The following is a 23,636-nucleotide window of genomic DNA, read 5'->3' as shown; positions in this document are numbered from 1 at the left end:
CTGCTTTGAGACAACTGACATATGGTCCAAGGGTTAGAGAAAGATAGCTATTACAGCCCCTCAGTGCCTGAATAAATAGGGGTCTTTACCCTAGAGAATAACTAGGGTCTTTACCCTAGAGAACCAAGATTGACAGCAACTAACCTGGTGTACCGGGATGAGGGACTTCAGTAAAAGCCCTCCTAAAGCATTATGGGTAGTCCCATGTAGCTATTCTGCCTGCCTAAATATTGGTTTTGTATCAATGTTACAGCCGGTGACTAATCCAAACCTGCACTTCCTATTGTGGTTCTGGAAAATAATTCAAGGCCCCTTGTCTTTTTGCAGAAACAAAATGGCTCTTGAAAACATTTGAATTTGCATGTATTGAACCGAAGTGGAGGTTTTGTGAAAATAAATCCCGGTTGACCCAACCCTGGGATCCAGGGATTTATAATGAATAATTATAAATACTTTTAGCAAAAGCCATGTCGATGGGTGTAGGCGCTAAGCATCCGTCCAGTTTTCACATGCTAATGGCAGCTACACCTCCATGCGAACCACCTGCTCCCTAGGGCTCAAGCAGGAGAGTTTTGTGTGCTTTAATGTTCAAAAGGGGGAAAAAAATCCATTTGCACCTTGTCGATTCTCTGAACCGCTACCCGTGTGATGTGCACTCTGTCTTCAGAGTCACTGCTTGCTGACCGAGAGGATGGTTGCACCTTCCTGTTTTAGCAGTTCTGCCTTCAGACCTCACTGTTTGGAATGAAGCCTCTAAGACAAAAGGTCTTGAGGTCCCACATCACTCTGTCCCATCTAGGCACCAACTGTGCTAATGTGCCGTCAAAATCAGGGCGGTAACTTTAGCTCTGCCTGCCTGCAGGCTATACGAATTCGAGTGACCCTCAGGCTGCGAGACCAAGCAAAAACCTGCAACACCAGCTACATATTTTACCAGTAGACCCTCAACTATCCTCAACTGCTATAGAAGTAGAGTTTAGCATTGAGGCAGCGATGGATCTGAGAGATTGATTTATTTCTTGTTAATATGGTGTATCCTTGCCCTGAAGAGTTTTTTTTTTATGTTATACCAAATCAGACAAATGATTTTAATCTCTGAGTAAGAGGCTTATAGGACAAGCAGCCTGCAGCATCCCTCTGTATAACAGAGCTGCATGTCTTCCTTGGTAATTGTACTCATCTATCTAGGGCCTGAGAAGGGGGGCTTGTATTGAGGTATCGGACTGACTCGTGACTACACCAGTGATACCAGACAATCCGTCGAGCATACAAAATACTACCCAGCCTAGTGTGTGTGTTGTCTGTGTTGGTTTCAGAGTGATCCAGCCAAAAGTGACAAAGGCCTACTTGAAATGTAGGTCATTTCTTCATTATATCCCTGAACAGACTTCCTCGATATATTAGCGTGTCAGATATCTCCTGTGTCATCCACTTCAGCCACTAACCAACACCTCCTACCAGTTGCGAGATTGATGGATGGATACCGCCTGCACGGATATTAAAAGAAGCCTGAAGAAATGATCTTACTAATAATTTAAGCAAAACTAGAAAATCGCAGAACATGGGTATGCCTGTGTGTGAAGCAGGGAGGAATGTGCACTGTAATCCAGTATGTCCATGATCATACAGGGAAGGGCTGACAGGTGACAGGCATGACCTGGCCCGATGCTCTCCTGCACACAATCCAATCAGCCCCCTACACCGCTGACCAGGCAGTTTCAACGTGACGGGGCTGCTCCTAATCACTGACTCCTCTATTCCAGTGCAGAAATTGAGTTTACCTCCAGCTGTTTGCAATTTGTTCTGCACTGCTACTGGCACTGATCTTGCTGGTTTGGTGACACAGCCTTGGTAAAGGGTGAAACGGAGATGAAATATGTCCACAACAGCGAAACCATTCCGCTCAGTTGCTGAAGTCTTAGCACCTTGCTCCTTCTGTGTTGTCCAAAGGCCGAAGTGCCGTGCCATTCGTAGTACAGACACCAGGCTTTTGCCGGCTATGGAGGACGTACCTTGTGCAAATTTATCTCCAGCTAGGAGTCTGCAGGAGGGATTGAAACCATGGTTAGCTTTTAATTTCCCTCCAAAATATTTGTTTTTAGCTCAAATTAATGTAAAATTGACAGAACAAATGTGCTGAGGGGAGGGCATATATTAGTTCTCTTCTCCAGAAAAATGTTGCCGGTTTTGTTTAGTATAAATAGTTTTTCAATGTATGTTTGTTTCTCCTACAGAAAACTGGAAATTACTAATGCTGGCATTCCCTGGCATTTAAAATATATTTCTGTATCTGGAAATGTGAGGTAATGCCCGAGAAAGCCGACCGTGGCCAAAACGACGCTGTCACACAGCTCCAAAATAATCTCCCATCAAAAACTCGCTCACCCGATGGATAACGTTATTCGTACAGAAAATTCGTTCCTAGGCTTCGGGCAACAGTGGACTAAACAGCCTGGACTGGGGCACATAAATCTCTTTTATCTTCAGCGACTGAGTGATCTGCAGTGAACATTTCACACCCGTGCTGCCTCACACTCAGTGACTGGTCATCGCAGACGGTACATTTTAATGCCAGAGACCGACAACGGAATCACCAGAACTCAACTGGATCACGATGAAAAGTTTCCACATCTGCATCCCATTGGAACGTCGGCAGTACCCTGGATCTCTTCAGCGCAGGGAAACAGATGTAGCGTAACCTAGTTATCGAAATGCTGGAAGCCAGAGGCAGGCGGGCGGGCCAGCAGCCACCCTCAGCCTCCCACACACAACCAAGATGTCTCACCAGTGCTGAGCTATTCACCCCCTCTCAGGCAGGGTGGTGGCGTGGAGCAATTTGGCGCTGACAGAGCGCATAATTCAAGGGGGATTAGACGGATGAGAGACACGGTGCGCGCAAACACGCCGGCGAGCCCCTCAGCAATCCTGAAGCGCCGGTCAGAGACGATACATTCATCACTCTCCTCTTGGCTCCTGTCACCTACAGTGATTCCAGCCAATTATGAATTGCCAGAGTCCCATATTCATCTTATGGGTGACAGTCCCCAGGATCCAGCCAGATAGTGGCCTAAGCCACCTGTTTCTTACCAATTTTCTTCCATCTCCTTCATCTATTTCTGCCACCACAGTTATTGGGAAAAAGGGGACAAGCCGAATGTACGGAATACATCTGTAACAAATTTGAGCTGTTTTTCAAATAATCTATCTAAACAAGTGCTTTCTGGACCATCATTACCACGTTACTTATCTTGTGGTTTCACAGCCTCCAAGACAGTCCTGTTGCACCTAAGACAGCCCTGTTTTTGGCTCTGCGTTACAGGAAGCAGCCGCCGATGTGCGTTTTCAGAGTGTCACAGGCGCACAGGCTCTCCAGCAGCTGGATGAGTGAGACAACAGGAAGGTCTATTTTTACATTTATGGACCACGACCTCCCAGCGGTGCCACACTTACTCAGATTCGAACCGTGTACCGATTTTGTGTCACTTAGCCTTTGGTCAGTGCATGTGTCTGATCGTTAGCTGAATTTTTTCGAAGAGACATAAAGGCATTTTTTTTTCTTATTGGGCCACTAACAAAATACGTAAATAACACCAGCTATAATCTTAATCTCCTCATAGTACAGGGCCTTCTTTGGGCGTGGAGGACTGCGAGCATCAGGGAAGCTAAGGGCTATATTCCGTGGAGTTTTCGACTTCTGTCAGAGTTACCCATGGCAAATAAATAACAGCAAAGGTACCAGGCAAAATTTGCCATGTATAACAAGCAACATAGGATTGTCTGTGATGCATGACCATAATGATGACAATTGGCATGACACTGTTTCAAACTGTGTGGAATAAGGCAATGTTAAAGTGCATCTGTATCTTATCAAGAGTTTATGGACAAATGTATCAAAGTGAAGAAAAATATAGTGCTGGAACATGGGTCCCCGAGGCAGGGAGACACTCACTGCTAAGGAGTCTTTGGGGTATGGTTGGTGTTTATGACTAGGTAAATCACCTGAAGCTAAGCAGGTTTGGGCTGGGTCAGGATGTGGATGGGAGACCACCTAGGAAAGCTGGGTTGCTGCTGGAAGAGGTGTTGGTGCGGCCAACAAGTCAGTGTGGATCCCAGTGCAGTGACTGGGACACTGTGCTGTAAACATGGTGCCGACCTTTGGATGAGATGTAAACTGAGGTCCTGACTCTCTGAGGTCCCTGTGCATCTTTTGAAAGAGTAGGGGTGGCATCCTGATGTCCTAGCTAAAATGACCTACTGTGCTGCGTAAACTCACACAATTTCCCTCACATCACATGCCGGAACACCTATGCTAAAGACCATTCAGTGCAACTTAGACACTTACAGAGAATGAGAGCTACCCCATGGACAAGCTGGATTCAGGAGAGATTGAGGAACAAGAGACGCGATTGGTAATTAGGATGTGAAGATGGATCGATGGATCGTGATAAATCGATAATGAAGGTGCTGATTCAATTGCATTGATCTGTAACGTCAGAGTCCTTAAAGATGCTCCTACGTTCACATGCTGCAGGTAGACTCACAAAATAGCAGTGGGGAGGCTAATTAATATTACTAAAGAAAATGCTACTTGATCTTTGCCCTATGACCCCTTTGGGGAACCCCCCCGTTTTGCAGTGATGAGTGCACTCTATATTGGTTAAGATAATCTTTTTCCCATGATACTTTTGGGAAATACTCCTCTTTTGTAGTGCAAAAGTCTTTTTTTTTTGCTGTGGTCAGGGGATTTCGTTGGATTATTCGCCCCTGATAAGAGGTCTCCAAGTACCATCCCACAGCATGTTTGTAATTCATTATTAAATCAGGCCTGCACATCGATCTTTCGTTTTCCACAGGAAAAAAAAATGTATAACACTATTCTAATTATCTGCACCATCAAACACATTAAATTTCACTGCTAGCAAATTTCCACATTGGTGTAGCACTAGTTAGCCTAGGCTAATGGGCAATACTGTATCACTTCCTTAATGTTTTTTTTTTATTATCTTTGATTAAAAAGTTGCCATTTTTGACAAGTTACACTGGTTTGTTCTCCCTGTTTAATAATAACAAAAATGAATGTTCTGAGATTCCGCTTTCTTTGTACTCCATTAATAGTGTGTACTTAATTACCCATGAGCATGCCTGTGAAGTTTTTTTTCAATTACTTTAAAAAGGTTTGTACTTTGGTTATCAAAATAATCGGATAATCGATTATCCACACTGAATCATGATGGAAATAGACTGCATTGGGGCCCAAGATTTAAACCCCTACCAGCGACGAGGGGGGGGCTTCAGGAGAAACTTAGCAACCCTGATCCCTACCACTCTGTGACTCCCCAGTCAGCATGGGGGAGTATTTTCACTGCTTGGGCAACACAATCACCAAAAATCTTAACTGGGAGCTAAACATTAGTTCCCTCACTAACATAGGTAGCAGAGAATGTATTTCCTGTGGCAGCTGCAGAAGTTCAATATGCCACAGACAATGGTGCTGCACGTCAACTCTGACCCCATGTTCCCCTTTTCAGCCACTGCCAAGGACAAACAGTTTCATCTGCAGTTCCAAGGAGGTGATTGGCTGGAGTCTGTCAACATATAAGTACCTGATTGGGGTTGCACAGACTAGTCAACATGTCAACTTTACTGCTCTGCAATGACACTTTAAGCTTGATGTCGACTAGTCACTGTTCAAGTGATTATGACATTAACAACATGGACGCATCAAAGAATGCCAGTTGTGCAGAAGTGCAGGGAAAAGAAATTAGTAGTACGCTGTAAATGGAACAGATGCGATTATTTTTATACCTCAGTTACATTTAATGCATTAATGAATAGCGTCTCCATATTTCCACATCGGAAAATTCAATTGATAACCAATATACTTCTGGCTAATGTGGCCGGTGCCAGCAGTGAAACCTGACAGTGCATATTAGTGGAATAAAGTCACATCGTTTTTTATTCTGTGGAAAATAAAAGATCAGTCTGCCGACCAGATTTAATAATGAATTACAAACATGTCAGCCGCCATATAAATAAAATATAACTAAAAGCCTGTGTCCCGTTTTAATCAGGATCATTCTCCCAATAACCAATAAATACTTAAAATCGACTTGTTTATCCTCCATTGTTCTGGGGTGATGGTGTAGTTTAATATGAAATAACATGCTTATTTAGCATAAGTCACAGTTCCTGGGACAGCAACACCCAAAAGTGGCCAGGAACTTGTAACCAGGAACTTGGTTCCTGAACTTCGCCTTATGACAGTGAGGAACAAGTTAATACAATTATATATCGCTGCAGCCGGGGCCGAGTGTTTAGTGGAAGGGCCAGTGTCAAGTAAGGGGGGTTTATGGTTAGAGTTTGAGTCCTAGATGGTAACAGTTTTAAACCTCTCCCACATTGCCCCTCCCACTCAACATTCAGCTCTGGCTGCAGCGATACACCTTGCAGCTTACAGGCTGGATCTTGTGAGTTTTGTTTTCCTCCCCAAGTGTTATACTGAGATATCGATCTATTTTCATACTTAAATGGAAGTTGCAGCCGACAAATGTTACTGTTGCAGAAATTGTTGCTGCTGAGTTGTAACCTGTTGTTTCTCCTCCTTTCTGTTCCACGTGAAATATATATGCATAAGGTGTTGTCAGTAAATGCATTAGGTTTTGCAAATACAGATCGTCTCTTGCTGCAAAACATTCCATTCTCCTGTACTTTTATTAATAGACATCAGCGATCAGTTGACGTCAACTCAACTTTAATGACATAACTATTGACTACACAAAAAGTCTGAAGTTGTGCAAGCCGTAATACCTGCAAACCTCCAGAACCAGAGCGAGACTGCAGATTGCGGCTGACACCTCCCACTCTGGAGATTATATGCACTGATTGTCCTGATTGTCCTTGACTGTCCATTGCTTGTCTATAGATGTACTAGGCGATAAATTATTTGATTCCGACACATGATGTGTAATCAAAAAAAGAAAAAACAAAAAACATATCAGTATACTGATTACGGCAAAGTCACTCAACCATGTCCAAACTGGAATATTCTCAGGAAAACTGAGAACTTAAATATCTGATTGAGAACTTCTGATCACAGGCAGAGAGGTATAGCCCACTGAGTCTCACACTGCCCCATGGACAAGTTGGATTCAGGAAAGACTGAGGAACTAGGGACACGATTGGTGACTACAGGTGTAAAGATGCATCAATGGATTGTGATGAACCGATGATTAAAGTTGCGATTCAATTGCATTGATCTGTAAGGTCAGAGTCCTTAAAGATTCTCCTGCGTTAACATGTTGCAGGTAAATGCACAAAGATCATTATTACTGAAGTTGAAGAGCATCATGAAAAGATGAGTCTGCAGCTGAACGTTAAGGGTTGATGGTGAAGATGTAACAGAGCACATTTACCTCCTTAGAAAAATCAAAGGATCCAAGACGATATGCCCCAGATTGACATAGTTATTCATGGCAGCTCCGTACAAAGAAAAAAATCTTTGAAAATGACTGATACATCTCTAAAAACATAGATCAAATTTCTTGAGAATATAACGTTTTCCGTGTGCGCCCTGCAGTGTGTTGGCGACTGCCCAGGGTAGGTTCCTGCCTGCGCCCATTGTTCCTGGGATAGGCTCCGGTCCCTCCCACAACCCCAGTTGGGATTAAGCAGTTTCAGATAATGGATGGATGGATAACGCTTTCTGTGACTCGTGAATGTGAAAGACAGAGAACGAAGAGGCAGGACAGAAAGACTATTCATGCCTTTTAATTTTGATGGTAATAAAGACCTAAGAAAACCAGGAACCTCAAAGAAAACAGACTAGTGGAGTCTTGATAAGATCAAGCTTGAAAATTCACTTGAAGTTCAAATGACCTGAAGCAGTCTAATTTTGAGCATATTATGGGAAAACTGTATTGGAAAAGCCCACGATGCTTTTTAAAAGTCAAAAGTAAAAGAAGGTTAAAAACAAAGATGACCTGGATCAAGGAAGATGGACTGAAACGTCACAATAATGACTGTGCTGTTGGGAAACCTGTAGACCCAGCCAGAAGACAGAACATTCTGGAGAAAAGCTATCTATATGGTCGCAAGGATTCAACATCGACTTGATGGCACCTAAAAGAAATTACAATCACCTTGAAGTTTAAACTTGTAAGCGCACAGGTCAAGACTGATGATTTTTCGGCTACCCTTCACACACAACTACGTCTCTACAAAGAACCACAGCAACAAACCAAGTACAAAGAACCACAGCAAAGCCATGCTGGCTGAGACTTCTGAGGTCCTGCCCACTGCAGGTTTGAATGGGCTCACAGGACCACTTCACAGATTTAACCGCGTGACACCATGAGTGTGGGGAATCGATTTCTCCAAAGTCCACGTTCCGACTTCCCAGTGGATCGATACTTTCTGCAGCTTCCCCTCTTGCAAGTAATTTCCCCTCTTTGACTGCCAGCAAATCTATATTCTCGTGCAGGTCTAGCCGGTATTAAGAGATGTTTTAAACAAGAAACCAGCACATTTCAGTCAGTTCAAACAAAGCCAATCTATAAAATCTATCATTTATGTAATAGAGCTGAGCAGAGTTGAGTCAACCACACAGAAGATGCACTCGATTAAGCTAAGGTACAAATAAAATACAGAAGTGATATTTAAGCACAGATTCTGGAAGTGAAATCAAAAAGAGCCATTTTATTCATCAGTGTCTACTGTATAAGTGTTTTACATTTCTTTTGGGGTATTTACCCTCTGGCTCCGAAAACACACAAAATCATAAAAATCTTTAAAGACTGCCTAAAGAAGCATACTAATATTTTTAGCATTATACATTGTGAGTGTACTATACTCTCAATACTGTAATTATCCTCCATTTCATTTCAATGTTTCCAGAATCTTCTCTGTCATCCTTGGTAGAAAGGACTCCAAAAAGTGGAAGAAGTCCTGAAAAAGACTGGCGTGTGCGTCGGTGGGGCTGAACCATAACTGTGCCCGGGTGCTTTCTGTGCCTCCCAGCACGTTGGCTTCCACACCAAACTGGAGCAGCTCACTCGATTCTGCCTGCTCCCGCGCAATTTGCTCTGTCACTCTGGTCTCCAGTTCCACGCTGCCACCCTCTGGTTTGGAGGTCTCCGGTGTGCCCTTCAGCAGGTCCCTCCTCACCTTTCGGCGTCCTGCCCACACCTTGTGCCGAGCCTGGCAGTACCAACGGACTGCTCCCAACTTCTCTGGGCTGCCCAGCTTTGGCTTTTTGTCAGAATGAGAAGACGATGCACCGTCGTCTTCCGTCAATGTCCTCTTCATGCCCCTCTGAATCTGCCCAAGAGCAACACGATCTACACTTGTGGAAGGACCACAAGTGCCATTATTGCGGCCGGGTTCCAGTCCTCCATTTCTGTCTGCAGCAGCAGTGTCAGTTTCACTGGCTGCAGGGGTATCAGGCTGGACTTCTTCAACAGCAGCACTCTGATCGCCGGCAGGACCGTCCACCAGATCCCCCCGACTCGCCCATTCCTGCTCCACACACAGCTCTTCCAAACCCTTTATGTGGGTCACACTGCATTTCAGCACGTCCTGAAACACAGCCAGAACAGCACGGCACACCTTCCTGAACCAGAAGAGCCGGAAGCGGTCCCCGGCCAGGTGGAGCTCGCTCCGGACTGCTTCAGCGAGCACGCCAGCCTTGAAAGGAACGCTGATGACCAGCTCTCTCTCAGGTTCTCCAGCCAATCCTGGGGAGGTGCCACCGTGGGGAACGAACAGACGAACCAACCCCCACCCCTTCCCCTTAGCCGACTTGCGCTGGTACTGTAGGCTACGGCAGTACTTCGCTGCGTCTTCACACTCTTGCTGAAAAATCTTCTGCGTCCGCTCATTCACGTTGCCCGCCACGTTGTGGGACAACTCGAAGGGGTCCAAAACATTGAGGGGGCCAAGCTTGGGCGCGCTGGCCTTGGCTGCAGCGTCCCCCACCCCCTCCTGCTGCCCGGCCGCCAGCTTCCCCCCCTCCCTCTTGTTGGTGAGGAAGTCGGAGACGGGAAACGTTTGACCCTCCCGAAGAGAGACAACCGATCCCGCAAAATCAAACTGCCCGTAGAATGCGAAGAACCCAGCCAGGAGAACACCTGAGGGGAAGAAAGGGAAGAGGGGAGGGGGAAAGATTGGCTAGAGCTGAACAACTATAAACTTCAGTCCATTAAATCCAGAAAATGATGGAAGAGGCAAAGTGCGCGCCAGGGAAGTGCCACAGAGAAGCCACGGGGCTCCGGGCCAAGACAGCAGCAATGGTGTGTGTTCATAGCTACACTCACACCCAAAACAGAACCGTATACTGACACCCAAATGCCAGCACCGTGTCCTTCATCATATTCAGCGATAATTATGACAGTGCTGACGTAATCTCTTTCAGCTGGATAGGGTTGCATAAGATTGTACAGCAAAACGGCAGCATCAGTGAGACCAAGAGCAGTTAGGGTTCAGTCTAAAAACTGAACTTCTTGTAGTATTATTGAGATTAGAAATGGTAAACAAAATATCTGAATAATATTGCTATTGTTTTCCCACTATCATCAGTCAAAGTAATATTCCCGTCTCCCTTGTGAAAGCATTGTTACACTATAGATTTTCCAACGAATATCACGACTCACAGGCAACAGCTATAGATGAGCTAAGGTTTGTTTTCCTGAGAAAATCCAGCAGGCATATAATTCAGTCACCCAAAAATGAGCTGAGTGCTGGGTACTCATTACAGGCAATATAATATACAACACTGGTCAGTACATATTCATGGGTGTGAGTGTTTTCCCTGTGACAGTGAGGCACTCATCCAAGGCTCCTGGGAGATAGATGGATGGACAGATGGACAAATTACTGAGTGTCAATAAGAAGTTGTTAAAAACCTGGCACCTGGGGATGTAACAATGTGACTAATAACTGAATCTGTATTTTCTACGACAGTCAGCTGTGTTACATTAAAATGAACCACATGTCATGAATAACATTTGTCAGCATTCTTTTTTCATTTCACGGTCCCACATTCAAAATGGCTCACTAAAATCAGCATTAAACAGCATCCTTAATGAAACTCATTTAAATTCACCCAAGCCTTCACCTGTACTGACATACAGCACCTTTTAAAGCCATTTATGTAAATCCATTAAAACAAGTCTCTATCTACACTGGTAAATACAGAAGGCAGGCTGATGAACATTGATCTGTCACTGAACACACTTTTTTTCCATTCCAATATCGGATCCAAATCCACGTTGATCCTGAAGTATCACTGTTGAAAACTAACATTAAAGCTTCTATTACCAAACACACAACTGCAGTTCTCTATGGCATTCTGGGCATAAATGACTTCTATGCCTAAATGTGAAACGGGTAACAGGAGGTCCGATTCTGGTCCGAAATCTTACAGAGACAAAATGAGGTATATTCTGGTCCGAAATGCATTCGGGTCATAACACGTTACCCGACTTCAGATCTGCCTCATTTGTCAGCAGCTGACAATTAAACCTACTGACAGAACAGCGTCAGAGGAAAGCGATGTTTTTATCATTCCTACAGTAACTACATAAGAATATATCATCAGGCTTTTACGGTAAACCTTGGAAACACAAGCCGTCATACCAAATTAGATACATGAACACATTGCCTCCTCATGCCATCGTCCTTCTTCACATCAAAGAGCACGAGTATTACTTTTACTAAAATGTCTATAAATTCATACTAAGCTTTCTTACCAACTGCTTTCTTAATCAGAATGATTCCATAACCCATTACACTTGTACCAATCAGAGCCTGACACGAACAGACAAATAAATCTCTGGGGAAAAATGTGTGTTCTAACAGCGACTGGTACAGAACCAGACCAGGAAGGGTTAACAGGTAGCGCTCACCTCCAACTATGAACCTATGGGTCAAACACGTCACTGTTTTGGGGGGGGGGGGCAATTACAGGTTGGATGCAAGTGTGAGTGTTCCTACAAAGTACTTGAGACCATCTGAAAGACTCGAACCACTTCTAAGCAGGACCACACAGCAGGCTTAAATAATTCAAATCCACAGCAGATCTCCACTGTTACCCTGGGGTTGAGGCCAACGCGAAATAACGGCACCCATCACACTCCCCCGGACGCTAAAGGCCAGCCTGACACTTACAAAGATCCTCTGTGTTTTTGCTAGGGGGTACAGCGATGGGCTGGCTGGGGAAGGTGCAGTCCCAGCCCTCGATCACACACTCCTCCTCTTCACCTAGCAGGGAACAGAGTCAGAACCCAATGGTATATCAGTAACCGACTGTGTGTGTGTGTGTGTGTGTGTGTGTGTGTGTGTGTGTGTGTGTGTGTGTGTGTGTGTGTGTGTGTGTGTGTGTGTGGTTTCTGGTGCTGGTGCAAGACTGGCTGAACATACAAGCCAAGTCTCTGAGCCGCTTGAGAGGAAGGAGAACAAGGGGATCCCGATTCTGCAGGAAAAAGATGACCAGCAGACTCAAGGCGTAGTTATTCAGCAATGGTCCACCTCCGAAGGGGTTGCCTGCAAGAAAAGACAGAAAGCATTACGCCCGATACTAATAAGCAGTCAAGGCTAATGAACCCAACAGAAGTTCAGGTACTGTCAGGTAACCCATAAGTTAAGCTTTTACAACACTCCTTTACCAGCCAACACCATAAATTATGAGTGGTTTTGATTAAAAGTTCCCAGTCTGTGGTGAATTTGGTACTGAATTCCGCCTATCTTTTCCAGCTACCGTACAGGCAATATTTACTTTTGAATCTCCAAATAAGGCTTATAGTGATTCTGGCGCTCCTTGGCCAAAGATGCCACACGGAGCAGGAAATGGTCACAGAAACTGTTGGTGTTTGGTGCCACCTTGAGCATGCCATGGAGAACTGCAACTGTGAGTAGCTAAGTTTCAGTCATTCACTTAACTCATTAAGCACAGCTGAGCACCTTTTAACTGCTGGGGCTGGAAAAAAAAAAAACAATCATGCGAAATATTAAATATCTGGCCCTAACAAGCAAGAGGTGACAGCTAATTAAAAATGTTGCGAAAATCTGAACTGAGAATAATGGATGATGAACACACTGCTATAGGAGCAGATAGTAATATACTTCCAATATCCCATGCCGGCTTTTCTCAAACTGGTCCTCAGGGACGCCCCCTCACAGTCCAGGTCTTTCCTCCCTCCCTGCTCCCTCAAAAATGTGGACCATCTGGGGGCGCCCGAGGACAAGGCTGAGAAACACTGCCCTCAGGGCATCTACGCCTGACCAACACTGACACTCTGTTTAATGACAAAAAAAACTTTAGGATCATGTTTAAAATGATTTACCAAGAAATCCACCTAATTCATTCAACTGATTAACAAATATTATACCTTTTATTTTCTATGTTCCTTCTCTTACTGCTGTCTAAATATTATTGCATAAATAATTTAGTCTTACCAGGTAACTGTCCCAAAGTGATATTTACCTATTTTTTTGCAAGACCAAACGGCATACAAATTCAAAGACACTTTTACCTCATTTACAAAAAGATCTTAATATATATATTTTTTTTTTTCTTTAAATAAAATACCACCCTCTGATTTTGGTCCCAATTTACATTTGGAGTATAGGAAGAATTAAATATATGCAGTCATGGGTCTTTCTGCACGACATGGCTCCCTATACTCCGAGTCATTAAAATACCCCTTGCTGGGTGCAGTTCCCCAGGGTCATACAGTCATACAGGCAATACAGTCATCGAGATCGTGCCCAAACTTTCCCTGGGCAGCTTGTGAAACCGAGAAGCACCTTATGTAACCCTTAAGCAAAAAAAGAAAACATACAACAGCACTTTGTTACATACAGAAATAGACTTATAAATGAACTTATAACAAGCTAGTAAAAGACACCCAGGAAAATTTCAATTAAATGTCATTCTGAAGCACCGTTGGGGCATAGAGTGTCCTGGATGGGGTCTTTGGGAAGAGGCAGCATTGTTAATGGAGTGACGGGTTTTTAGGGAACGGGCTTCACCTGCTAGCTGCTTCTGCTTGGCCCAGTACCGGATGGTGTACACCAGGGGACGGAGCCTGTCGTCCAAGCCTGAGGACAGCTGGAGGAAGCGAGTGTTCCTCACCGCCAGCCTGAGGGAGGGAGCGAAAGGACAGAGAAGGGGAACACCTCGCACACGGCTCCCGCCTCGTGACCCAACCGCCTCCTCCACTGCTCTGCTCTGTCACATCAGACGCGTTACCCCTTCTGCCACCGTGGATTTTCAGCTCAAAGCAAGAGGGCAGAATCAGCCGACAAAATACAGAATTAGCAGAGTAAGAACCCAGCTTCTCGCCGGTCTAATCATTACCGAAGCTCCACCAAGCTCTCCGCTAGGATTTCTCAGGTGAAACTCGCAAGCTGTCACACAACCAAACTGGGTGAGCTGGGCCCACATCACATAACTGATGAAAAGACGCAGTAAAACACAGAAGCTTCATCTTTTCGACTCTTTTAAACAGTTTGGCTGAATTATGCCTCAAAGAGCTCTGAGTACATCTCAATATTATATTTAGAATGACAGTTCAAATTTTTTTATCCAGTGATATTTGTGAATTAAAAGACACATTGGGTTCCTTGTTTGTGGAAGTTCATAAGGAAAATATGTAATTATCACTACATTTTTATGGTAAAGAGCTACCAAAGAAAGCTTTTGTCAACTCTGCAACGGTGCTAAAATGAGAGTTACAGTCCTCAGAGTTCATGATATCTTAAGCAAGGGCACTGAGCAGAAATTGGAACTCTTTTTTTAAATTATTTAATTAACAAGGAAGCTCCAGTCCACATGGATGCAAGTACACCCAGTAGTATGCTGCAAGGCATTGTGGGTGCTGACCTGTTGTTGATGGTGATGTCTCCCTGCATGCCCAGCTCTCGGTGGCTGAATTTAACCACAGGGAGCCTGGCGCTGCTCAAGACCTGGACTTTGTGCACCCCCGGCACACACTTCCGAAGGACCGTGGCCACCAGGTCCAACACCTCGGCGGGGGAGGCCGTGGACAGGTCTATGTCCGAGAGGATGGAGTCCTCGGAGCGGCTGTCCTCTAACGGGCATTCCGCGGTCTGCCCCGGAGAAGACCACAACGTGGAGACGTAAAGTGAATGAGTGAATCCGGCAGCGTTTGGGGTCAGGGCTGTCAATTATGAAAGTCAGCCTGCAAACTAACAAGCAAGATCAGCTATTTCCTATTGTTATGTGTTTTCTGGAGAACAATGATTGAGTGACAAACATCTGGCAGTGACTCACAAATCCAGCATTCTTAAACCAACAACTGGAGTGTTAGGAGAACTGTGAGAAGGCGAAGCTGTCGACATACCTGCTCCGAGGAGCTCTTAGCCTTTGCCTGGAATATCTTTGTGTTTTCCAAATCCAGGAAAAGGTCCAAGTCACATGAGTGGATGTCGAAGGTGTTGACAGAGGAGCCAAAAGGTAGGATCTGACACTCTGCGGGGTTAACACCCCCCCCCAGACATGACATATATTATAAAAGGAACCATATATACATACAGAAAATCACTCATATGTCTATGCAGAGCTGCTTTGCAATTCCCAGCTGTTCTTGTGGAAAATGACAGTGATTTAATAAATGAAAACTGGGTGTTTCTTTTGTAAGAGAGAAAGAATAGCTACACCGTATCTCTGAAAAATATTTTGGGATTTACCAGCGGACAGAGAGAATTTATGACCGTGGGGATACTTGATACGCTTTGACGTGAATGTTCTCATAAGCTATCCTACCAAGAGAAACAAGGCATGTAACAGAAGCCTTGGACCAAATCAGAAAAAGCTGTGGAGATGATCATCACTCTCAAAAACAAGCTAAGGGAGAAGACCTTTGCCCTCAAAGCAAATCACTGCTCTTGCCATGTTTGCAACAGACCGACCCGGTGATCTGGTAGATTTTTAGATGAATGTTTTCCAGACAGATGGGGCTAAAACCTAGTGTCTCCAACAAAAATAACCTTGTCCCAGCTGTCAGGCATGGTGGTGGGACTGTCATGGTTTGGGGCTTCTCTTCTGCCTAAGAATTAAATTTGGAGCAATCCCAAAATATTCTAGAGAACGTCAGACTGATCTGCAGTGAAATGAAGCTGTGTTAAAAATGGGTACTGCAACACAGCAATGACGATAAATATTCCGGCAGATCCTCAAAAAAGGGAAAAGAAACTGTGCTTTGGAAAGACAAAATATTTGTAACTCCAGGTTGCAGTCATCGATGCCAAAGGCTCACCGGGATGAAAGGTTCATGTGTTTCAGCGCACAGTCATTTTTTGGGTTTGTTATATAAACAGGTTTTAAGGTTTAATATGTAACCATCTTGAAGGTCAGATAAGGATTTCATGACATAATTTGGATCCCATCAGAAACATGGAGGTAACAAACGTCCTACATTTTTGACGAGACCACTATTGAGTTTGGTGGGCGAAATGGGTACCGACCTGGGAAGAACTCAGAGAAGACTTCCTGTAACAGCTGCAGAAACAGCTCGCGGACCTTCTTCTCATTCTCAGACAGCTGGAACCTCTCTACCAGCAACTGCATCTGTTCATTCACCTGGTGGCAACAGAAAGCCTTACAAGTAGGGGCTCACCTCAACCACAAGGATGCTCTCTGAAAGCCCCCCAAGAGGAAGACTGCAGACACCTAGAAAATTTTGAGCCAGAAGACTCATATAAAGTTATAATGCAATTAACAACACTTACTCACGCAACCCACTCTGTTTACAGGCGTACATCTATGACGTAAAGGATCTGCTCTGCGTTTTCAAAAACATGTACAAGTAGGCTCTGTTTGCTCATTCGTTTCAGCACCTGCTAAGTTTGATGACTGGAAAAAAAAAATTGAATCCCCCAATAACAGTTGTCCCAAAAGCTCATAGCTCGTCAGCAGATGTTGAATATTCATGCCATTTTGTTATTCATTTTGTCCCTGAAATTTAGGTCATCTCTCCCAGAAACAGTGTCAGTATCAGTGCTCAGTACCGGCACAAAACTGCAGCAGCTGTACTTGCTCACAGCCACACTAAAAGTGCGGATTACTAATCCTCCCCCAAACTTCATTTCACATCCTCACAGTATTGTCATGCTGGGGGCCGAAATCCTGGGGCCTGCACTACGAAGTGGGGTTACTGGCTTATCGGGGTAATTTGTCGGACTTAAGGTAATCTGGGCAAAATGTAAGTGAACGAATATGAAGTCCATTTAAACTGTGGTGCCTTAAATCTGACAAGTTACCCCGATAAACCAGAAACTCCACTTCGTGGTACAGGCCACTGGTGGATTAAATTTTCAGTTTGAATCCAGCACGGCACTGCACCCCAAGGCAGGCAACCAGACTACCCTCAGAAAACACCCATTAAGTAGCAGATCCATTCTAACCTCCACTCGTAGAATGATGATGTGTTGAATAGTTTGCAAATCCACACCTAGCACTATACCCATCTTCCACCTGGTACTCAAACCCTACCCCTACTGGACACACTCAGAATCCCAGGTAACTCCCTACAGTTACTAGCAGAAATGTACTAGACTATTCCATACTCTAACTACTCGCTGTGTAAAGAAATGCTTTCTCAAATCCAGTTTAAAATATTCTCCTGCTATTCAGTATCTCTCTACCTCCTGGCACCAGCTCAGGCTTCCCACCAGAGAAGTTACATTCCATGTGCTTAAAGCCATACATCTCCCAGTATGATAATTATCATGAGGGTCTATGTGAATATACAGCTGTGGGAAAAAAAATTGAGACCACAGCACAATTTTTTGCTTCACTTATTTCTCCATTTGTGGGTCTGTGAATAATATATATTTTTTGCGAACTGCAGCCTGTTCTTCCCTGCGCCTCATTGATGAAGGGCTTCTTCTTTGCTTTATGGGTCTTCAGTCCTGCTTCTAGGAGCCTAATACACACTGTCCTAGCAGTGCACTTCACACCTGCACTTAATGTTCCCCATTCCTGCTGAAGGTCACTTGATGTTGTGCTCCAGATAAGTTAAGGGTCATCTCTGGCATTAGAAGGTCACTTCCACCCTTTACCTGGCTGGTTTGACAGACGATTTGCATACAGTAAGTCCCCAGGACACGAACCAGTTCCGTTCTGAGAGCGGCACGCAAATCCAAAAGTTTGCAAGTCCAATGAAGTTAGCTTAAGCATCCAAATGATCACGCGCCAACCTCCAACACGTACAGCTATTTGTACATCAGAAAATGCTTTTAAAAGTAAATATTGGTATTTTTGGTTATATATATGTGGTGAATTTTAACAAGAGATAGCTGAGAATTTTTATTTCCATTCTTTTATGTCAGCTTATACTGCTGTTTACCATTATCAAGCTAGGCTACACTACATACACTATACTGCCACGTATTGGGACACCTGCCTTTACACACACATGAGCTTTAATGATATCCCATTCTTAATATATAGGCTTTTATATGGAGTTGGCCCACCCTTTGCAGCTATAAGTCTTCTGGGAGACTGTCCACAAGGTTTAGTAGTGTGTTTATGGGAATTGTTGACCATTCCTCCAGGGAGCATTTGTGAGGTCAGGCACTGATGTTGGATGAGAAGGTCTGGCTCTCAGTCTCCGCTCTTATTCATCCCAAAGGTGTTCTGTTCAATTAAGGTCAGGGGTCTGTGCAGGCCAGTCAAGTTCCTCCACACCAGACTCGCTCATCCATGTCCTTATGGACCTTGCTTTCTGCACTGGTGTGCAGTCATGTTGGAACAGGAAGGGACCATCCCCAAACTGTTCCCACAAAGTTGGGAGCATGGAATTGTCCAAAATGGCTTTGAATGCTGCAGCATTAAGAGTTCCCTTCACTGGAACTAAGGGTCCAAGCCCAACCCCTGAAAAACAACCCCACACCATAATCCCCCCTCCACCAAACTTTATACTTGGTACAATGCAGTCAGGCAGGTACCGTTCTTCTGGTAACCGCCAAACCAAAACTCGTCCATCGGATTACCAGACAGAGAAGCGTGATTCGTCACTACAGAAAATACGTCTCAATTGCTCTAGAGTCCAGTGCCAGCATCCTTTACACCACTGCATCTGACACTTCGCATTGTACTTGGTGATATAAGACTTGGATGCAGCTGCTCGGCCATGGAAACCCATTCCATGAAGTTCTCTATGCACTGTTCTTGAACTAATCTGAAGGCCACATGAAGTTTGGGGATCTGTAGCTATTGATTCTGTAGACAGTTAGTGACTTCTGCACACTGTGTGCTTCAGCATACGTTGCTGCTGTTCCCAATTGCTTCCACTTTGGCAGAAGGCTACACTGAGCAGCAGGTTGCTTCCAGGTTCAAAATTTCTAAGACAGCAGTACGCAAGAACAAGGAGAAGAAGGGGACACTGGAAACTACCAGAAACCAGCCAGGTAAAGGGTGGAAGTGACCTTCTAATGTCAACAGTTGAATGTGGAATATTTAGTAGCAAGGAAATTTCACAAATATACTTACTACACAGGTAGCATTCTATCACGGTAACACGCTTAAATCCACTGAGCTCCTGAGAGTGACCCATTCTTTCACAAATGTTTGTAGAACTAGTCTGCATGCCTAGGTGCTTGATTTTATTCACATGTGGCTATGGAAGTGATTGGAACACCTGAATTCAATGATTTGGAGGGGTGTCTCAATACTTCTGGCAATATAGTGTACATCCGTGATGGCTGCCACTATCATACTGTGGCCAAATCAGTATATTATGCCAATAAGACAAAGAACAAGAGAAATGTAATTTTGTATTTTTTTCTGTTCCCACTGATTTGGAGTGATATACAAATGGCTGAAACAAACACATAATACGCCAAACTTCATATTTCAGTTTAGAGTGAACCAAAGCTATATGTAACCAAAATACCATGTCGTTGGATAGCAGCAACTACAACTGATGGAAAAATAAAGTAACATTTCAGGCATGATCCAAAAACTGGAAATAGACAACTGGAGTGAACACTTAAAATGTCGAGTTAAGAAAAAGGATTATTTTAAAATAAACGGAATTAACAACACCAAGGGTCTCTATCATGTTTCACAAAGCTCAGATTTCTTGCTTAGCTAGATAAATTGTCAGATTTAAGGTGCCCCAGTTTAAATAGATTTTATCTTCGTTCACTTATATTTTCCTCAGACCACCTTAATTCCAATAAGTTATCCATCTTAGTTTGCTCTAAATGTAAACAATATGGTTTGCCATAAAATGGCAGGATGAAAGGATGAAGCGATGCTGATGTGCGAGTTAAAATCGGGTATGTAATACAGATCGGGCAGTGACAACACTAACTATTTATCGTAAGGTGTTTAACTTCTTATTTGCTATTTATGTCATCTGCCCAGTACAATTTTTGTTTACAAAGCTTAAAAGGCAAATTCAATTTTTATTTATATGTTCCAATGTTCAACATTCAATTCTTCATAAGGTGCATATGTGGTATTACACTATAATTAGGGCAACTCCAGGCTGATAGTGTTAAAAATGAACAGAAAAAGAGAATTAAATCGTTAACCGCAATTATTCGTATGACGATTAATGATGAAGTAAAATTTCATGTACAACTACTATTACTAATGAGTACTCAGGTATATTTTGGTGAGGGGGTTAAAAGGGATTTCTTCATATTCTGACCACACAGTTAACTCTGATGACAGGAGAAGCTGGATGGTATGGGGATGGTATGGGGGGTGAGCATGGAAGAGAGGGGAAAACTCACTGATGCTGCCTGACAGAGATCCTGCGAAAGCTGCTCTAGACTCAGCCGAGGATTCCTCCCGTCCTGCTTCTTTTTCGGTATGTACTTGAACTCCTTCTTCTCCCTGGGCTTCACACGCAGCTTCTGGCCATCCAGGGTGTGCTGTGCGTGAGACAGCACTGCTGATAGACTGTCCACCTCAACGAACTCCACGATGGCATACACTCCCTGTGAAAAGGGGGAACAGATCACAGTTACTCAATACACCAGCATGAATAATCCCTGACATTCACTGGCCAGTCTAACAATTCAAGGAGCTGTGAGGTTATACAACGGGACTCATAAGTCTTAGCTCATTTCCGGGAATTTGGTACTGATGACACTTGATCTGAAACCGATGAAGAGCTCTGAAGAACAGACCTTGTCCTTGTCCATGATGACCTCCGACACAGGTCCGAAGTGCTGAAAGTAATCGGTGATCTGTTGCTGGGATGTACCACGCCGGAAGCCGCTGATGAAGATGCTGTTGGCCTCCTGCTTCTGCCGGGTCTCCCGCACGCTGCGCAGCTTCCCATGCTTTCGCCCCTTCAGGTGGTCCTCCAAGCTGGCTTCTAGCCACACACCAGCAACACGCGCATTACACCAGTGCTGGTCATCCCCACACAAATAATCAAAGCTTTAAAAATACAGGTTCTTGTTTTAACCACCTTACCACACGCGAACCAGCGCAAATGCGCAACTCACAGACTGAGTACCCCCTTAGGTTGGACATTCGACTTTATATACAGTTAAATTTGATAAATAAACAGAAAAGCAACATCAATGTTGAAAAATACCCAAAGGACATTTATAAAAAGCACGAGTTTATATGTTGGTCAGACAAAATGCTTCTTATTATCTACCTAACAAATACATAATGTTATTACAATTGTGATCTGCGACACGTATTATTAGTTGTTGAAAATAACAAAACTTACTATTTGGTACGTTGACATCACACAATTTGCAGTGGAACCCTCCTTTCGGGGTCGGCAGGACATCGGTATCGAGCTCCATAGCTATGTTAGACGATGGAAAGGCTGCACACGTATTAGCTAAGATAAATGTGCTCGTACTCGGTTTAAACTAGCCCGAAATTCCCTCCGTTCCAAGCGCACATTGTAACTCCACGTTTGTCGATCGTTGCTGGTGGGAGTAACAATCCTTTCCGGTTTCCCCTGGCTTCCAAAATAAAAGACGTTAAATACGGCTTCGCATTGTATGCTCCACTGTAGAAGCTACTTTTTCTTTTTGATGTGTTAATATGATGTGATAAACATAGATTTGCCTTTGATATGCTGGAGACACTACAGGTCTGACTTCCATATAAAAATATAAGCAGCTTAAAACTCTAGCGATGCAGTTGTTGGTAACCCACTATAATGTGTTACTTTTTTCTTTTAAATGTCACATTTGTTAATAACGTATTAATTTAATTATACATTATAAAACACTTCAATGAGGTTTATTATGAATTCTCGTAATATGTAAACTGACAAGAACGGTTGTCCTGACAGATAACATTTTTAAAATGATTGCTAAACTTCTCACATTTATTTTAGCACAGTTGATGAAGCTGCTTGATATTGTATATGAAACTTTGTAAATAAAGTGATCCTTTATTTTCTTCTGAAAACATCTTATGGTTTTGCTGAGGCTCGTTCCTACTCTTATTTTGGTGAAATTCCTTTATTAACGTGAGTTAGCTGAGACCGGAAACACATACCGGAAATAATGACATAGCGCTAAGTCCTTAGATTGCCGACTGGAAACACTAACCTAAAAAATAACCTCCCATACGATGACGTAGTTTGTGAATTGTCATTTAACTATCGTTCTTCTTACTGGAAAAACAAAAAAAAAAAAAACGTTCTTGTACTTTAATGTGTATTATTTTGGAGTACTATACGTATTACCTATACGTAGAAACACTTCTTTACACAGCGTATAGTTAGAGTATGGAATAGTCTTCCTATTAGTGTAGTTCAAGCTAAAACCTTGGGTTCTTTTAAATCAGAGTTAGATAAGATTTCAACAACTCTGAGCTATTAGTCGAGTTCTGCCTATAAAATATATATATATAAAGATAAATATATATGTCTGTCTGTTCCTATAAAAGAAGGCAGTCATAAGTGAATTGCTTTCATAATAAATAAGGAAACCCTGCAAATGTCAATGAAATGACACCCCAAAGTAAGATGTCAGCCCAAGTCCAGGTTTGAGTCATTTACTAAATATTTGTCTATGTTAGATATTCTCAGAATCGAAAATATTTTGACAGTAACTTTATTTCTCTTTGGAAATGATTATTGTTAACATTTTATGGCTGTTGTATTGGTGCCATAGTCTTCAGAGAGCAGTGCTGCCAACTCACGCATCTGGCGCGACGCTCACGCTATCAAACTCTCCTGTTCACACAAGAAATCTTACAGCATATATATTATTCCATTATAAACCTAAAACTAGCTCAATCAAAAGCGTTGGGGTAGTTTGCAAACCCTAATGACTATTTAGAACGAAATAAAACTGATACATACATGCATATGTATGTGCACATATATGCGGACTTCTCTCGATTGAATATCTTGTTCTAGTTTGCTGACCAAATTTGGCAACCCTGCAGAGTCTCTATGGTTCCTGAATGTAGGTGGGCAGCAAATAAAAATATGTCCCGTTCAGCAAAGAAAAAAAAAACAGACGGTCTAATTAAAGAAATACAGCTCGATATTCAAGAGAAAACACAAGAACTTTGCAAGTGTCTGTAGCTAATGCAGCTAGGACTGTTAACACCTGAAGAAACTCGCATGCATGAGGAATGAACAGATCAAAGAAAAAGAAGTCTGGGAAACTGGTGA

At 43.4% G+C, this 23,636-nt stretch overlaps 1 protein-coding gene across 2 annotated transcripts; it reads right to left on the bottom strand.

Annotated features, from left to right (window-relative positions):
• Nucleotides 1–8,674: 8,674 nt before the first annotated feature.
• tut1 (terminal uridylyl transferase 1, U6 snRNA-specific) lies at nt 8,675–22,483 on the bottom strand. Of its 2 annotated transcripts, XM_049014543.1 has the most exons (11): nt 22,333–22,482; nt 21,720–21,963; nt 21,163–21,353; nt 20,764–20,970; nt 16,483–16,597; nt 15,360–15,487; nt 14,879–15,105; nt 14,026–14,135; nt 12,415–12,537; nt 12,163–12,255; nt 8,675–10,124 (listed from the first exon to the last, which is right to left on the bottom strand). In XM_049014543.1, exons 2-11 carry the CDS (start codon nt 21,796–21,798, stop codon nt 8,875–8,877), a joined length of 2,523 nt encoding a protein of 840 aa, XP_048870500.1. In that variant the 5' UTR covers nt 21,799–21,963; nt 22,333–22,482; the 3' UTR covers nt 8,675–8,874. The 2 variants fall into 2 exon arrangements, with proteins under 2 accessions (XP_048870500.1, XP_048870499.1); XM_049014542.1 differs by having other exon boundaries at nt 21,720–22,483.
• Nucleotides 22,484–23,636: the final 1,153 nt, after the last annotated feature.

This window comes from Brienomyrus brachyistius, chromosome 5 (genome assembly GCF_023856365.1).
Source record: "Brienomyrus brachyistius isolate T26 chromosome 5, BBRACH_0.4, whole genome shotgun sequence".
NCBI classification, from domain to species: Eukaryota; Metazoa; Chordata; class Actinopteri; order Osteoglossiformes; family Mormyridae; genus Brienomyrus; species Brienomyrus brachyistius.
Note: the sequence above shows the minus strand (reverse complement) of the source record. Positions and strands in the feature narration are given on the sequence as shown.

Excerpts from the sequence above, each read along its gene's own strand:
- tut1 (XM_049014542.1), bottom strand. The coding sequence starts at position 21,798 with ATGGAGCTCGATACCGATGTCCTGCCGACCCCGAAAGGAGGGTTCCAC. Across the intron at positions 21,354-21,719 it reads TGATGTCAACGTACCAAATA|AAGCCAGCTTGGAGGACCAC; the intron begins GTAAGTTTTGTT and ends GTGTGTGGCTAG. Across the intron at positions 20,971-21,162 it reads TCATCATGGACAAGGACAAG|GGAGTGTATGCCATCGTGGA; the intron begins GTCTGTTCTTCA and ends CCCTTTTCACAG.